Source organism: Ipomoea nil, unplaced genomic scaffold (genome assembly GCF_001879475.1).
Source record: "Ipomoea nil cultivar Tokyo-kokei standard unplaced genomic scaffold, Asagao_1.1 scaffold2926, whole genome shotgun sequence".
NCBI classification, from domain to species: domain Eukaryota; kingdom Viridiplantae; phylum Streptophyta; class Magnoliopsida; order Solanales; family Convolvulaceae; genus Ipomoea; species Ipomoea nil.
In genome coordinates, this window is record NW_017619354.1 from 2,820,772 (window position 1) to 2,838,730 (window position 17,959).

The 17,959-nt window shown below is 36.0% G+C and overlaps 4 protein-coding genes across 6 annotated transcripts; 3 read left to right on the forward strand and 1 right to left on the reverse strand.

Annotated features, from left to right (window-relative positions):
* Positions 1 to 231: 231 nt before the first annotated feature.
* LOC109161686 (regulatory protein NPR5-like) lies at positions 232 to 2,888 on the forward strand. Its single transcript, XM_019310177.1, has 4 exons — positions 232 to 523; positions 554 to 1,042; positions 1,613 to 2,333; positions 2,617 to 2,888. Exons 2-4 carry the CDS (start codon positions 557 to 559, stop codon positions 2,886 to 2,888), a joined length of 1,479 nt encoding a protein of 492 aa, XP_019165722.1. The 5' UTR covers positions 232 to 523; positions 554 to 556.
* A 5,537-nt stretch (positions 2,889 to 8,425) lies between these two features.
* Positions 8,426 to 10,406, forward strand: LOC109162118 (lycopene beta cyclase, chloroplastic/chromoplastic). Its single transcript, XM_019310813.1, has one exon. The coding sequence runs from the start codon at positions 8,789 to 8,791 to the stop codon at positions 10,292 to 10,294; it is 1,506 nt and encodes a 501-aa protein (XP_019166358.1). The 5' UTR covers positions 8,426 to 8,788; the 3' UTR covers positions 10,295 to 10,406.
* Positions 10,407 to 10,455: 49 nt separating this feature from the next.
* LOC109162119 (pyrroline-5-carboxylate reductase) lies at positions 10,456 to 14,282 on the reverse strand. Of its 3 annotated transcripts, none has more exons than XM_019310816.1 (8): positions 14,120 to 14,282; positions 13,772 to 14,042; positions 13,435 to 13,483; positions 12,820 to 12,911; positions 11,946 to 12,018; positions 11,234 to 11,354; positions 10,952 to 11,057; positions 10,456 to 10,781 (listed from the first exon to the last, which is right to left on the reverse strand). In XM_019310816.1, exons 2-8 carry the CDS (start codon positions 13,970 to 13,972, stop codon positions 10,593 to 10,595), a joined length of 831 nt encoding a protein of 276 aa, XP_019166361.1. In that variant the 5' UTR covers positions 13,973 to 14,042; positions 14,120 to 14,282; the 3' UTR covers positions 10,456 to 10,592. The 3 variants fall into 3 exon arrangements, with proteins under 3 accessions (XP_019166361.1, XP_019166360.1, XP_019166359.1); XM_019310815.1 differs by having other exon boundaries at positions 13,772 to 14,048; XM_019310814.1 differs by lacking the exon at positions 14,120 to 14,282 and having other exon boundaries at positions 13,772 to 14,113.
* Positions 14,283 to 14,920: 638 nt separating this feature from the next.
* Positions 14,921 to 17,951, forward strand: LOC109162049 (putative disease resistance protein RGA3). The gene is made up of 2 exons (XM_019310694.1): positions 14,921 to 15,150; positions 15,282 to 17,951. The coding sequence occupies exons 1-2, from the start codon at positions 15,084 to 15,086 to the stop codon at positions 17,705 to 17,707; spliced, it is 2,493 nt and encodes an 830-aa protein (XP_019166239.1). The 5' UTR covers positions 14,921 to 15,083; the 3' UTR covers positions 17,708 to 17,951.
* Positions 17,952 to 17,959: the final 8 nt, after the last annotated feature.

The following is a 17,959-nucleotide window of genomic DNA, read 5'->3' on the forward strand; positions in this document are numbered from 1 at the left end:
TTTTCTCCCAGCATGTATGACTTCATCAATGTTTAAACAAATTATTTTTTTATTATCTATATTCCTCATTTTCTTATATACCTCGGCCGCCCAGAATAGCCACCCATATTGCTCCTCTCCCTTAAATAAATAAAAAACCATTATTTACCCTGATTTTCTAGCATGCTGAGTTTATTAAATATTTATAAATTGAGTATTTTTATTGCTAGTTAACTGTTAAAGTGGAAAGAATTTTTAAGAAGCATTAAAAAGAAAAGGAAGAAAATACTAACCACACACTGCAAACACCATCCAGAGAATCTCTCACACAAGAAACCGGAGTATTTAACCAAGAAACAAACAGTAAGAACTGAGAGGAAATTACAGGAAAAAAGAAAGAAAGAAAGAAAGAAATCTGATTGGTTCAAGGCTAGCTATCATCATTCATCAAAAGCTAAGATATCATCATCTTCTTCTTCTTCTTCTTCTTCTTCAAGTACTCATCATCAAGAAACATATCTTTCACCTACAGGGATATATACTCGATCACTGTACGTTTGGTTTGTGTGTTGGGAGTATGAGTACTGTTGAAGACTCTCTGAGATCTCTGTCGTTGGACTACCTGAATCTGCTGATCAACGGCCAGGCTTTCAGCGACGTAACCTTCAGTGTGGAGGGGCGGTTGGTTCATGCCCACAGGTGTATCTTGGCGGCTAGGAGCCTGTTCTTCAGGAAATTCTTCTGTGGCCCGGATTCGCCGGGGTCTGACTCGCCGGGGTCTCGGATGGGGTTGGTTGGAGCGGGAGCGGGAGCGGCGTCGCCGAGGGGGTCGATTCCGCAGGTGATTCCGGTGAACTCGGTGGGGTACGAGGTGTTCTTGCTCATGATGCAGTTCTTGTACAGTGGACAGGTCTCGATTGTCCCGCAGAAACATGAACCCAGGCCTAATTGTCGGGAGAGAGGGTGTTGGCATACGCATTGCACCTCCGCCGTTGATCTCGCTCTCGACACTCTCTCCGCCGCTAGATCCTTTGGTGTTGAACAGCTCGCTTTACTCACCCAGGTTTTATTTTTATTTTTATTTTCTCCTTTATTATCGTTCATCAATATTTCTCCCTAGCCGCCCTTCTCAACTGTACAAGGTTGTCGGTGTTGGATTTTGGAATTTTTTTTTTTCATCGGAGGGTTGTTAACTTGTTATTTGTTAAGGTTAAACATGATATGATCTCAGAGAAATCTGGGTAAATTCATTTTTTTTTTTGACTAAATTTCATCTATTATTATTCAAGATTTTGTTTACATAATTTAGCTACAGACACCCCCACTTTCCTTGTTTCTATTTTCTTGATGACAATAATCTGTATATATATAGTGTCCCTCACTCATGACAGTATATGTTTGATTTTATGTAACATCCTCAGTTTCTTGATTTGGATTCACCTTCCAAACTCAAAACTTTTCCAAATTGGGAGAATGATATATATGATCTCTCTCTCTCTCTCTCTATTCAGTAGTCTCCAGTCTTGTCTTTCCACAGTGATCACAATCACCCATTAACTCAATGCAAAAACTTTCGAAAACTGTCAGATCAAATTATATATATACATTAATTGTATTATATATATTGTTGCAGAAGCAACTTGCAAGCATGGTGGAGAAGGCTTCAATTGAGGATGTGATGAGAGTGTTGATAGCTTCTGGGAAGCAAGAAATGCAGCAGCTATGGACGACGTGTTCACATTTGGTAGCCAAATCAGGGCTCCCGCCGGAAGTTCTAGCCAAGCATCTTCCCATCGACGTCGTCGCCAAAATTGAGGAGCTCCGCCACAAGTCCTCCCTTGCTCGGAGCTCCCTGTTGGCGCACCACCATCACCGCCATGACCTCGGCGCCGCCGCCGATCTAGAGGACCAGAAGATCCGGCGGATGCGGCGGGCGCTGGACTCGTCGGACGTGGAGCTAGTGAAGCTGATGGTGATGGGAGAAGGGCTGAATCTTGACGAAGCGTTGGCTTTGCATTACGCGGTGGAGAATTGTAGCCGTGAAGTTGTGAAGGCGCTTCTTGAGCTCGGCGCCGCCGATGTTAATTACCCGGCCGGGGCTGCCGGGAGGACCCCGCTTCACATTGCCGCTGAAATGGTGTCGCCGGACATGGTTTCGGTTCTCTTAGATCACCACGCCGACCCCAACGTTAGGACCGCCGACGGCATCACTCCGTTGGACATTCTCCGAACCCTAACTTCAGATTTTCTCTTCAAAGGTGCTATCCCCGGGTTAGCCCACATCGAGCCAAACAAGCTCCGCCTGTGCCTCGAGCTCGTCCAATCCGCCGCCATGGTCATCTCCCGCGAAGAAGGTAACACAAACCTTAATAAAATAAAAAAACGGTTACCACTTTAACCAAAAAAACACACAAATTAGGACAACATAGGTTGATCGCACTATTAATTTGGTAATTAAATGTTATAAGTTAGACTCTCAAAAGACTGAGATTTGAGTACTATGAGTAATTTAGGCTAGTTTGTTTTATGACTAGATCATAGGACAGAGTTTATTCAGTGCACAGTAATTGCCATTTCTCTGGTCACTAAAGAAACACAAATTTACTATTTGATATTCATATTAATTATATTGAACAGGCAATGCAGCGGCGAACAACAACTCATCCTCCGCCGTGATATACCCGGCGGCATTGGCAATGAGCGAAGAGCATCACCACCGCAATATTCCCAGCTCCGGGGGCAGTGGAAACATCGTCAACCTTAACCTGGATTCAAGACTGGTGTACCTAAACCTGGGAGCAGTCGAAAATAGCGGCGGCGGCGGGCATCACAACCAGAGAGAAGCCATGACTACTCGACAAAATAGCGGCGACCCTCCATCAATGTACCACCATTCTCATGAGTATTAACTAAATTACCTTACTTTCTCCATCCATATATCACTACGTTTAATTTATTCTCCGGCAGCCATAATTCAAAATCTTTTTGCCTGCCTACAAATATATATATAGCAACGCCGCAGGGAACAAAATCAATTCAAGTACATATATATAATTAGCATTAAATTAAAACTGGAGATCCAAAATTTTCATATAATAATCATTATATATAATATTTTTTATTCTTGGGTGGGTTATATTTATTTATTTATTTAAATATAAAAATAAAAATTGGAGTGATAATGCTGCGGAAGGGAAGGCAGTGGGCAATAATTAATAAGAAGATAGTGGCGGTGGAAGTTGGAATGATGTTAGTCCAACATCAACATGGGATAGATGGGACAAGGTAAGCAGAATCCGAGTCTTGCTCTGATCTTTGGGAATAATGCATGCACCTCAATCTTTTTTTTTTTTTTTTTTTTTTTTTTTTTTTTTTTTAAATTACAGTTTAATTTATTATTTAATAACCTTGTCAGCTACTTTTTTTTTGTTTGTTTTTTTTACAAAAAAAATATATTACATTTTACTTCAATATTTATCCGGTAAATTAAATTCAACGTTTATAGCATTTACTGTAATTTTAAAAAAAAATATTTTTATTAATTAATACAAGATTAAAATTTACAATAATTAACTTATTTTTACGTGCGTATGTATACAGACATGACAATATATATTACAGCACATGTATATATTTGAAATACAGTTGTTAGTTAATTAAATAATAATGAAAAACATATTTATTTTCATAAATATAAATATTTTTTTAATGCGATGATTAGTTGATGATTCATGGAACCAGAATATTTAATATATGGAATGGATGTTTTTGGTTTGTTGCGCTAGTGGGCGCTCTCTTTGGTTCCGTTTTGAGACCCTTCGATCTTGTTTGGGGCATAACACCTTTTAATATATATATATATATATATATATATATATATATATATATATATATATATATATTTTTTTTTTTTTTCTATCAACATTTAAAATACACAATTAATTTCTATACTATTTTACATACAAAAATTTAATAATATATGTTACTAACACAATTAAGACTCAAATTAAATTTGAATAGTTGGGTTTCATGAATAAAATGACAAGAACGCCATTGTGTTTGTGTATATGTAAGTGCTGGTTTTAATATAATTATATAATAAGGGAAATGAGCTGGCTTCATCTCCTTTATTTTCTTAATTTTTATTTCTTATTTATTTTGAGTATGTTTTGTTTTGTAATATATATGTAGCCGTGTGGTGAGACAAATTATTGTGTGTGAATCATAACAAAAAGTACATTTTTAACATATTAAAAGTATATTAGTCGTGTATTGAAGGTACAATATACAAAATAAAGTACTTACACTTTTTAAATAATATATTTTTTCTGAATATAATATACATTTTTAATATATTAAAAATACATTATTTGTGTATTGAATGTATATTATTAGATTGTATGGTTCACACAATTATGATTGATGTGGTGACTAATGAGATATAGCATTTGGTAGTTGGTAAGTAATTATTAGTGCAAAAGAAATTAAACATATAGTCCGTATAATAGAGGAATGGTGTGATGATGATGTTGGGTTTAGGAAAATTGCATGGATGCAACAATGAGTGCGACCGCAAACCTAATATGGCATAGTAACATACATAGTATTATGTGGCTGTTATCTTTCTGGTGCCTGTTCCCCCACTATATATCCCTCATCTTAACTATGAAAACAACCCCATATATATATATATATATATATATATATATATATATATATATATATATATATATATATATATATATATATAGAGCAAATTACACTTTTGGTCCTGTGACTATTGGGGGTGTGTTAATTTGAGTACGTGATTTTTAAAACTAACAATTTAGTCCTTTAACTATCATTTTTTTAGCAGATTTGGTCCTCCAGGCTAAATTGCCGGTGGAATTTGGCCGGAAAGACGTTCGAATTTTTAAATTAAACGCTATTTTTTTTTACAATTAAAAAGACCGAATTACCCCCACTAATATTTGATTTAAAAATTCGAATGTCTTTCCGGCCAAATTCCACCGGCAATTTGGCCAGGAGGACCAAATCTGCTAAAAAAATGATAGTTAAAGGACTAAATTATTAATTTTAAAAGTCACGTACCCAAATTGACACACCCCTAATAGTCACAGGACCAAAAGTGTAATTTGCTCTATATATATATATATATATATATATATATATATATATATATATATACACATGTATGTGCATAAACATTTGATTCATAGTAGCTTGCAAGGAAGACCCGTGCAAATCGGGGTAATTCTGGTATTAGAATGCTAGGGTAATTTCAGTTAAATTGGTCAAATAGTTGGTTTTGTAATCACAAGCTAAGGTTCAAAGTTCGATTCTTTATCTGCATGACAATTGTCGATTGGTTTTCTTGGTTTGAGTCAGTCGATTATGGACAATTTTAGATTGATTTACTTATTTGTAATCATATGTTATCTAGGGTTACAAGCCGAAGAGCACACATTCGAGTAGTAGTTGTAGACTTTTTCCAAAAATCAAAGTATTAAAGTCATTGGGATCAGAGAAGAAAAGTATTAGAATCATGCTCTACTTATTTTCGAGCGATCTACACATATTTTGTCCATGGGAATGTGAGACCTCCTTAAAAGATGTGGCATCAAATAGTGATCGTAGATTTTTTTTCTAGATTAACTCAAACCTCCCTTCTTTTGTTGTTGTTCCCAAACTACACATATGTTGTTCCATTATTTTCTACTACTTTTATGCGTTTCTCGTAGAGCTGTCGAAACATGAAGGCGGGGCAGGCTAAAAAGCCCATCAAAATACGGGTCTAAGGGAAGTCACCCTGCCCCGCCTTAAGCCCGTGGCCTTGGTGGGGGCTTGCTAAATTTTAAAAATTTTAAATTTAATTAAAAATTAATATAAAAAAAGATAATAAGTGTATACTAAAATAATGTTGATAGTTTAGACATATATTAATGCATTTGTAAATTTTTAAACACAATAATAACTAATAAATATTCAAATACATAATATGTTAATTCATAAGTCAATAACAAATCATTTATATAGTGTACTATATATATATATATATATATATATATATATATATATATATATATATATATATATATATATATATATATATTAGTATTGTCCCGTGCGATGCACGGACTAAATATTAAAGATTTGTTTGTAATGTTAGAATAGGTAAAAAAAATGTTTTTAATAATGGTATTTGAAGTACAAAAGAAGAAAACATGAACCACAATTTAATTGTTTAAAATTACATTTTTATTAAGTATATGACAAAATAATTATGATATTGTATTTACAATATTTAATTTAATAATTGAAAATAGTATGATACAAAAAGTTACTATTATTAATCGCAGCTAGCGGTATACATATTTGATCTTGAGTTTGTCTACTCCTAGTATGCTACCCATGCGATGCACGGAATGAATATTGGACAACATTATAATAATATTATTTATTAAAAAATACATACATATATATATATATATATATATATATATATATATATATATATATATATATATATATATATATATATATATATATATATATATACACACACACACACACACACACACACCATATAGTCTTGTGAAAATTAAATGTTGTTAATACCAACATTTCGCCATTAATATCAACATTTAATTTTCACAAGACCATATGACTTTATTATAATGGAATAAGGTTCAAATTGGCCACTGAACGTAACCTGAAAATGCAATTAGGCCACTGAACGAAAAAAAAAGGTGCAATTAGGCCATTGAACACTCAAAAAATGTGCAATTAGGCCACTGAACTCTCCAAACGTATGCAATTTTACCGGATAATTTTTAAATAAATTTTAATAATAAATTTTAATAATAAATTTTATAAAAAATTAGAAAAAATTAAATAAAAATAAAATAAAGTCGTTTTTATTTTTTTTAAAAAAAAATTTTAATAAAAAGTTATTATTAAAATTTATTAAAAATTAATTAAAATTTATTAAAAATGCTAACTCAGCTGCCACGTAAGCAGATAACCTGCTAAAATTTAGGGTAACCTGCTATCAAGTGAAATTGCACATTTTTGGAGTGTTCAGTGGCCTAATTGCACTTTTTTTTTTTCGTTCAGTGACCTATTTAAACCTTATTCCTATTATAATTAAGATATGGCTTTGCAGGCCCCCACTAAGCCCGCAGGTTAGGGGGCGGGCTAAACAACCTAGCAAAATACAGGCCCAAGATATCAAAACTCGGCCCATCCTTTTCACGGGGTAAAAGGGACTAAGCCTGTTTTGACGACTCTACTTTATTATATGCCTAAAACCATAATTAACAAGTGAAACATTCATTATCTTCCATCACTTTTCATTAGAATTCAAGTAAAAGTTCTTAAAAGCTCGCAGTAATATCCATTGAGATACAAATTTGGTGAGTAAAGGTTAACAATAATACAAATTTGGTGATGATTGGGCTGTATATTTGGTCAATGGCCGAATAGGTTTGTCTAGTCTTCTGGATTATTATTGGGCCGGGATGCCCATCTTTATGGACTGCATAGCGGGCATTCTTGGGCTGTATGGATCGATGAAAATGCTAATCAAGTTCACGATTTTTTGTTCTTTCGCAAATTATAATGTGAACTAGGTCTATCATGCTCACTGTGAATGCTGGTATAATATACCTATATTTAACATATTATGTATATTTAGTTATTAGATTATGTACATAATTAAATAAAAATATAATACTGAATAAATTTTATTACATCATACATAATTCTCATGAATTGACGAAAAATACTATTTCTACTTCCAATTTTTACTTCCTCTCAAAAATGTTGATGTTGATATTTTCTTTAGGACCCACAAGATAAAGATACTAAGGGTGTGTTTGGTTCATGAGTTTAGCTATTAGGAATGAGAATCAAAGTCAATGTTATTATTTGGTTGACAAGTTTCTAGAATACTACTATGAAATTTGATTACTCTTTAATTGGAAATCTCATTCCCTAATAAAATAAGGGCCCATTCCCTCCTAATTGATAATTTGATTTTTAAATTCAGATTAGTGTTTTTAAATTTTTGTTTTTATTTTTTATTTTTTGTTCATATTGGTGTTTTAGCTATCTTTATATTAGAATAAATTATCTTGATGTTTTGTTCTTGTATTTTTAAAACCTTTATCGACTTATTCCTATTATAAGATCATACATAACCAAACGACAATATTGGTAATCATTCTAATTCCACTGTATTATCAAACATGCAAAATACTTTTACCAAAATTCATTACCATTACAAATATTTGATTCCCAAATACAAACCAAACACACCTAAAATTATTTATTACTATATCAAGAAATAAAAATAAAGATTACATGTAATAGAACTCTAAATCCACCGTCATTTGATGGATGTATTATGTATAGGGAAGAGAGCACATAAGTTGATGGTGCAGTGAAATATTTGTGCATTTTGAGGGGCTAAAATGGAACCCAAATCTTTGGAGCATGTGATCTTGTTCCCACCACAAAGCTCTACTGGCTACTGCTCACCACAAGCTTCTCCTCCCACGAACCAAAACAATGAGATTTCTTTTTGTTCACTCACCTCCTGCGACATGGTAAGCCTACAACTGTCTACCTATGCTGTCCTTGAATTTTCTAATTTTCTCTAGTTTATGTGGGATGGATTTCTTGAAATTTTAGTCCAACCCCCCATTTCAGTATATCCCTATTTCCCTCCTGTATTCCTTGTTCTTTGTACATACTGTAAATCTTGAAACCCCAGATTGTGTTTTCAATAACTGTGGAAGGAAGGGTCATGGATACTTTGCTAAAGACCCCTAATGAGCTTGAATTTCTGCACCCACATCATGGGTTTGCAGTTAAAGCTAGTGCCTTTACCTCCCTGAAGCCTCAAAAACAGGAAATTAGGATTGGTTCATGGAAAGCTTGCAGGAATGTTGGTCGTGTTAAGGCCAGCAGTAGTGCCCTATTAGAACTTGTGCCTGTGACCAAGAAAGAAAATCTTGACTTTGAGCTTCCTATGTTTGAACCCTCTAAAGGGATTGTTGTGGATTTAGCTGTGGTTGGTGGTGGCCCTGCTGGACTTGCAGTGGCACAGCAGGTTTCACAAGCTGGGTTATCAGTTTGTTCAATTGACCCCTCTCCCAAATTGATTTGGCCCAATAATTATGGAGTTTGGGTGGATGAATTTGAGGCCATGGATTTGTTGGATTGCCTCGATACCACCTGGTCTGGAGCTATGGTGTATATTGATGACCGGACGACTAAAGATCTTGACAGGCCTTATGGGCGGGTTAACAGGAAGAAACTCAAATCGAAAATGATGCAGAAATGCATTACGAATGGTGTTAAATTTCATCAAGCCAAGGTTATAAAGGTGATCCATGAAGAATCGAAATCCATGTTGATTTGCAGTGATGGTGTAACTATTCAAGCGACTGTGGTTCTTGATGCAACTGGCTTTTCTAGATGCCTGGTTCAGTACGATAAGCCTTATAATCCGGGCTATCAAGTTGCTTATGGCATTCTGGCAGAAGTGGAGGAACACCCTTATGATTTGAATAAGATGGTCTTCATGGATTGGCGAGACTCTCACCTAAACAGTAACTTGGAGCTAAAGGAGAGAAATAAAAGAATCCCGACCTTTCTTTATGCCATGCCATTTTCCTCAACGAGGATATTCCTCGAAGAAACCTCACTAGTGGCTCGTCCTGGCTTAGATATGAAGGATATTCAGGAAAGAATGGTGGCTCGTTTAAGGCACTTAGGTATCAACGTCAAGAGCATTGAAGAAGATGAGCGTTGTGTTATCCCAATGGGAGGTCCCCTACCCGTGATACCCCAAAGAGTTGTTGGAATTGGCGGTACTGCAGGTATGGTTCATCCCTCGACTGGATATATGGTGGCGAGGACTCTGGCTGCAGCTCCAGTTGTTGCCAATGCAATCATTCAGTATCTAGGCTCCGAGAGAAGCCTTCTGGGCAACGAATTATCAGCATCTGTTTGGAAAGACCTGTGGCCAATAGAGAGGAGGCGGCAAAGGGAATTCTTCTGTTTTGGTATGGATATTCTACTGAAGCTCGATTTGCCAGCCACAAGAAGATTTTTTGATGCGTTTTTTGATCTAGAACCCCGTTATTGGCATGGATTTCTGTCATCCCGGCTGTTTCTTCGTGAGCTCATATTTTTTGGTCTCTCGCTTTTCTCTCATGCCAGTAATACTTCTAGGTTAGAGATAATGACCAAGGGCACTTTGCCTCTGGTAAACATGATCAACAATTTGTTACAGGATATAGATTAAGTAATTTTGAGTTGCACTTTGGTTTCAAATTATGTATGTAGCATTTCCTCTGTCCCTTTTTTAGCTCTCAAGAATTTCCAAGATTGGTAATACAGTCAAATGTTTGTCATAATACTTTGCATATAGAATTTTCTTTTTGCATTGGTAATGATTTCTGAAGAAGCACAAAACAAATATGAGATTGATACTCAAAACAGATGGTCCTGGAGCCTCAATTTATCAGTAAAATAGAGAACTAATTGCAGAATTTTAAGTTTCTAAGCCAGATAGTATGTGAGCATGCAGAAAAAAAGTTGAATTAGTTCTGAGAAAGTTCTCGACTGCGCTTTGTTGCAGCTACAACAGCATTCATTAATGTCCCGCGAAATCCAGCCTTCTCGAGCTCATGAACTCCAGCTATGGTAGTCCCACCTGGTGATGTAACATCATCTTTAAGTTGACCAGGGTGCTTCCCTGCATTGGTTGCCATGGATGCTGCCCCTAGTACCTGCAACATTAACAAATTTTGGCCTAAATTAAATGGCACAAGATATTGACATAAGTCTAATGAAAGAGGGCAGAGAGAAATGGTTACAGAGTCTATTACATTGAAGCTGAAACATATGTATATAGAGAAAAACCGAATCCAGAAAGTACAGTCAATGGCAATAAACCTACAGTTTGAGAAGCTAGACCGAGTGCAAGGTCTCGAGGAAGACCAGCAGCCACTCCTCCATCAGCCAATGCCTCTATAGCTAAATATATATAAGCTGGTCCACTTCCGCTGATAAAAATATAACTCCACAATGTAACTCATAAAGCTAAATGAGATTTGAATTTCACATTTGACAGACACAACATGGGAAATGCTAGGAAGTGTTAACACTAGCTGTGCCCATGGTAAGGCTCATTTAATCAGTCAGCTAGCCGGTTTCTTGAAAAATCAAAGGAGTAACATACCTCAGACCTGTCACTGCATCAAACAGTTTCTCATCAGCTTTCCACACTTTACCAATAGCTCCAAACAACGATGAAATCAGTTCTGCATCTTCTTTTGTTGCACCACTCCCCAAGGTAATCACTATGTTAATACGTCTAAATTAGAAATAATGCACTTTCAACACTATGCTGAACATATACAAAACTAAAAGAATGCAAGAAAATGAAAAGCATTCATGAATCATGATAAAGTTAGATTTTAAGTATTAGTATACCACTCCAAACTGATCAAAGAAGAAAATAAAAATGATTTTGTGGTCACAATTTCTCTTAGGTAAGTCTTATTAACTTCCTGGTCAAACACATCAAGGATCATATGCATGTCACTTCAAGCATCTTAATGCCACTAACATTTCCTGGACTTCCTATGGTACAGAATCACATTCCTGATTCCTGTATACTACTATCAATAGGTTCCTAAACTACTGTGATACATACTCCCTTCACGGAATGAACTGAATCCAATCGACAGATTGCCATTGTTGGCAACTAGATTGGGTGGATTGTGATTCGGACGACAATTAGCAGGTGCGCATTGGTGCAAAAACATCAAATATAAAGGTTGGAACTCAAAGTTCTCTTCCTCACTTTCTACAAATTATATACATAAGATATTTTGCCAAGTGCACTTTTATGGATCAACATAATAGGGTTCAACAAAAGTAATATATACCAGAAGCTGCCTCGCCAACTGCTGCAGGAGTGTTTGGCATCACCCTAATAAATTTATTACTACCTGCCCATTCCTTGCAAAACAAACCAATCGCTTCAATAAATGATTATATGAATCAGCAGCGAAAGATCAGCATAGTGAATTAAGGAAGCATCTTAGAATGTCCACAAAAGGAAATTATTGCATAAGATTTAAGAGCCCTTACCCTTGCAATAATTTTTCACATCCAAAAGACATTATAAAGGCAAAAAATTAAAAAAAATTAAAAAAAAAAAATCATAGGATAGCCTCAATTTAAGCATCACTATTGAAATTGCTACAGCAAACCTAACTTTCTTACACCATGGAAACACAATGGCAAATTCAATTGTTAAACCAAATAATTTTAGGAAGATTATATATATATATATATATATATATATATATATATATATATATATATATATATATATATATATATATATATATATATATATATATATATATATATATATATATATATATAACAGCATAAATTTCCCAGTAATATGAAGATACTGCCATTCTTAACTGTCTCTGAGTGACAGCATGTTTTGAAGTGAATAAACTCAATAGAGGCTATGCTCTGAGTGTTTTATTTAATTTTCCTATGCTAGATGAAAAGAAAGAAAGAAAAAAAAAAACAAATTGGCTTAAGAAAACTTGTTAAGTAGACACTAAAAACATGAAGAAGCTATTATGCCATAATCAACTACATAAAAAACATTGAAGTCACATATGGGATGCATTGGAAATCATCCCATCTGGAATAAACAAAGCATAGGGTTTCACATCTTGATTTACAGATGAACTTTTAAAACCGATTCCATACAGAAAAAAAAAAAACTATACAAACCTGCAAATCTTTTAATTTGACACCTGCAGCAACAGACACCAGAAGTTGCTTCTTAGTCAGAATGGGTTTAGCTTGTGATAACACCTCTTTAACTGTCACAAGACATCATGATAAGAATAAGATAATCTCAGAGAGAGAATGATTATTAAATAACTTCTTTTTGTAACATTAAATGGAACTAGGGAATGAAGGAATGCCAAATATGACAGTACATTGCCATCTCCCTCTTCCAAGAGAGGAAAACATGGAAATATTTAGCCTTTCCTGTATCATCAAAAGCAAAAGAAGTGCTACATGATCAAATATATATTCTTGTGTGCATATGGCAGGTGGTAGTAACCAATACTTCTTCGAATGTTTTTTTTATTTTTGTCCTTAAACTTATAACATTCATTTTAATTATTTTACTAGTATATAATTCAGCACAAACCCATCTGTTAGTAAGAAGGGTGGTTTCAGGAGGTTGGATCTATTTATGGTGTAACCGGGCAAGCAATAGTGGCACTACACAACATCATTTGCTAATAGCAGTTTCTTTGTTACTGACAATAAATTAGTATCACTGTATTGAGATATAACAAAGGATAAAGGAAACACCAAGAATGCTGGGTGTACCTATTTGAGGCTTCACAGAGAATATGATCACATCACTATCTTCAACAACCTGTTCTCCATAGGAAATGCACATGCAGCATCAATGGGAATGGAGCTATAAATTAGTTTCATTTTTAATTGGAGGTGAGAAGCAAAACCGCAATACTGTCATCACCTACCCTAGTAGTTCTTCATTAGAAACACAAATAATATGAGCCCATTAAAGCAACCAAAACATCTCAAACGGGGAGGAGCAAAGAAGTAGCCTAAAGATTGTAACTTTATCAAGAGAGGAGAATCAAGAAATAGTATTCTGAGAGGGGAAAAAAAGAGCAAAATGAGAAGAAAGAAATGGTACCTGCTTGTTATGGTCGTACACAGTGGCACCAAATGACTCGAAGGCAGTGCGGCGAGCGGGGCCGGTGTGGGCAGTTCGAATACGAGAAGGCGGCAATAAGCCCGACTTGACAGCGCCTCTCGCAATGCTCTCAGCCAACTTGCCTGCTCCGATGAAGCCTAACTTGTAGGTATCGGTGGGAATGGGAAGAGCATTCGCCATCGCCAATGGATGTATGGACACGGACGGCTTAAACCAGTGGGGTAATTCTCAAACAGAGGCGAAAGTGGCCCTGAAACTGGAGGGGAATTTTATCAAACAGATGATAAACGTAGACGAAGGGGGCAAAGGTATAGTGTATACACATACCTAACACTAACAGACGACGCGAGTAGAAGGAGACGGCAGAGCTCAGACGTCTGCCGTTGACCAAATGCCAATTTTCTCCGAAATTTACTAAAATTGGAAGATTTTTGATAGCTCCAATGAAAGTGGCAAAAACTGATTTTGAAATGGAACATCATACTGATACCCCTTAATTTTATCACATTAGTTAGTTTGAGAGCGATAAAAGTATGACTAACTAATATTTTTCTTTTAAAACTATGTGAAATTTTATGATTAAAATTTTCAATTATTCTAAATTTAAGTAGGTAAAAAGTGTAGATGCTAATTTTAGATTCAACATTTTTCAATGTTATTGTGGACAATATTGTAGACAATTTGTAGTACTTCTTCACAACTTAGACATTGTATTTTAATTATTTGAATTTATTAGTGTATTTTTTTAATTATAGATAATTAATATTCATTCATATATATATATATATATATATATATATATATATTCAAAATTGTCATTTCTCATTTCTTGTTTTTCATTTTCATTCTTGAGTAAATATACTCATGATTGGATTTAAGAGTCCGATTGAAAATTTAGAAAATAACCTTTTTAAAATTAATTTATTTTTTTTAAAAAAAATAATTTTTTTTAGTATTTAACTGAATGTCATAAAATTATTTTTAGTGTTTGATTTCTTCAGTAACTTAATATTTCTTTAGATAATTTAACATTCTGTGAATCAAAGAGGAGAGAAACATTGGGGTATGTCGTAACAAATTAACATAGAAAAGACAATGCTTTTAGTGAAAAAATTTTGGTTGAAACGACAGTAACAATGATGTTTCTTGGAAGCACATTGTGCGTTTTAAAGCTTGACTTTTCTCTGTGTCTCAACATTCTTGTCAGCAATTACAGTCTTACTTGCAGACTAGTCTGCAGTCCCCAATCCCCAGCTGGATCATGATTTCTTAGCAATCGCCGAGAGCATCAATGGCGGAAACATTCTTGGCCGACATCACTGAAAACGTCTTATCAAAGATCGTTTCTCTTGCTCAAGGTGAAGCTGGACGGACCCATATTCATTTTCGTTGCCAAATCTATCTACTTTCTTAGTTTCCATCATCAGTATTTAATTTGCTTTTGTTTGGATATATAAAAGCTACTGAAATTGTGACCCATTTGGTGCAGATGAGATCAGTTCAGCCTGGAACTTAAAGCCAGAGCTGAAGAAACTGCAGAACACTTTATCCACCATTAAAGCTGTGCTGCGCGATGCTGATGAACAGCAGGCAAAGAATCATGAGGTGAAAGATTGGCTACAAAAGCTCAGAGATGTTGTTTATGATGCTGATGACTTGTTAGACGACTTTGGGACACTGAGTTTACTGCGAAAGTTGCGTTCTTGCAGCGGTATCCTCACAAAGGTACGCAAATTGTTTACACGCCCAGATGGACTTATATATCGATTCAAGATTACCCATAAGATTAGAGAGATTAGAGGGAGGTTAAATCAGATTGCTGAGGATAGGAGAAACTTTCACTTCAAGGAAAACTATTATGTTAACCCGGTTGAGAATGGAAAGTTGAGAGAACAAACTCACTCTTTTGTGAGGCCCTCTGACATAATCGGTAGAGACAGTGATAAGGAATCCATTGTGGGAATGCTTATGAAGTCTTGTGATGAAGAAGACACAGAAAGTGTTTCATTTCTTCCCATTGTTGGACTTGGAGGTCTTGGTAAAACCACACTGGTTAAATTGGTGTACAACGATGATCGAGTAGTTCAGAATTTCGATACAAGGTTGTGGGTTAGTGTTTCTGAGGATTTTAGTCTCAGCAAGGTGATTGAGAAGATTCTAAGGTCAGCAACCGGAAAGAGTTTTGGGCACTTAGATATGGACCAATTGCAGGAGCACTTAAATGGCGTTTTGTGCTCTGGAAGGTATTTACTTGTTCTTGATGATGTGTGGAATGAAGATCAGCACAAATGGAAGAATTTAAGGGAGTTATTGATGAGCGGCTGTGATGGAAGTAGAGTGATTGTTACTACCCGAAGCATAAAGGTAGCCACAATAACTGGCACAACCACTGCATACAATTTGAGTGGTCTTTCTGATCATGATTGCTTCGATTTATTCTTGAAGTGTGCATTTAGAGAGCAGGAATATAGGCCTCGTAACTTGGTAGAAATCGGGAAAGAAATTGTCCAGAAATGTGGGGGGGTTCCTTTAGCTGTGAAGACCTTGGGGAGTATGTTGTATTGTAAGACAGATGAACAAGAGTGGCTCCATATCAGGGAGAACGAGATATGGAAAATTGAACAGAAAGAAACTGACATTTTACCGATACTGAAGTTAAGTTATGATCAGATGCCATACCATTTAAGGCAGTGCTTTGCGTATTGCTGTATGTTCCCAAAAGGCGAAGAAATTCCCAGGGAAGTTTTCATCAACCTCTGGGTTGCGCAGGGATTTATACAGTCACCAGACGGGGACCAGGAGCTGGAAAATCTTGGTAATCAGTACTTCAACGAGTTACTCTCGAGATTCTGCTTTCAAGATGTAGTAGAAGCTTTCGATGGAGAAATTTTGGCTTGTAAAATCCATAATCTTGTACATGATCTTGCACAGTCAGTGGCTGGTGCAGAATGCTTAAACGTGAAGTCTGGTGATCCAGAGATTCCCGAAAGTGTACACCACCTCGTTTTCCATGCAGACAATCTATCTCGAGAAGAATTTCCCCAACCCTTGCTTAATCTGAAGAACCTGAGGTATTTTGCTTACTCATTTCGAGTTGGGACTGTCAGCAAGACCTTTGTCAAGAAGACCTTGTTGAACTTCAGGCGTTTGCGTGTCCTAATGCTGCAAAACCTTGAGCTCAAGGAATTGCCAAGCTCGATAGGCTTCTTGAAACAGTTGAGGTATCTTAACCTTAGCAACAACTGCAACATCAAGTCTCTTCCCGAGTGTATAAGCAAGCTAGTGAATTTGCAGACGCTGAACCTCATAAACTGTGAGCAACTTAAAGAGCTTCCTAGGAACTTCGGGCAACAACTGATGAGCTTGAAAACTCTGTACTTAACTTCCCAAGAGGTATCTCTGCAGAAACGCAGCAGCGTTTCCCTTGGTTTTCTGCAGTTCCTGCTGCTTTACAAATGCTCTTGCAGGAAATTCCCAGCAGAAATATGGCAGCACATGAAGAAACTCAGAGTCTTGCGAATCTATGAATGCTCGTCACTGACTTGTCTTCCAGCCGGTATCAGGCATCTGGCTAAACTAGAGAAGCTGTGGATTTGGAACTGCGAAGAACTGGATTTGTCAGTGGGGGAGGGGATGGAAGGGCTTGAAAGCCTACAGTCACTGCTTCTAATGGGACTACCTAAACTGGTGTCACTGCCGGCTGGACTTAAAGACATAGATGCAATGAAGCTCAAGTACCTGAGAGTCGCAGGTTGTCCCGAATTGACTGCATTGCCGGATTGGCTGCAAAATTGCACCTTGCTGCAGAGGTTGTATATAGAGGATTGCCCAGAACTGTCATATCTACCAGAACAGATACGCAGCAGCAGTAATGCCAAGGTTCGTATTATCGATTGTCCCCTTCTAAATGGATGATGTGGAGATACAGGTACAAGGTTGTCTTGGTCCAGTTGAAACATTTTCTTGTACCAACCTAGGGAGGATTGCTTGTCTCTAAAACTTCCATTTATTTTTGTGTCTATGTTATTACTGAAAGAGGTTGATTCTTACACGGCGTAGTTTGTTTATCCAAAATCTATTACCCAAAAATCAACTGAGCTGTTCGTGTAGACACTGAAACCTATTTCTTAAACAACTATGTGACTGGGTTTATGAGGAAGCAAAAGA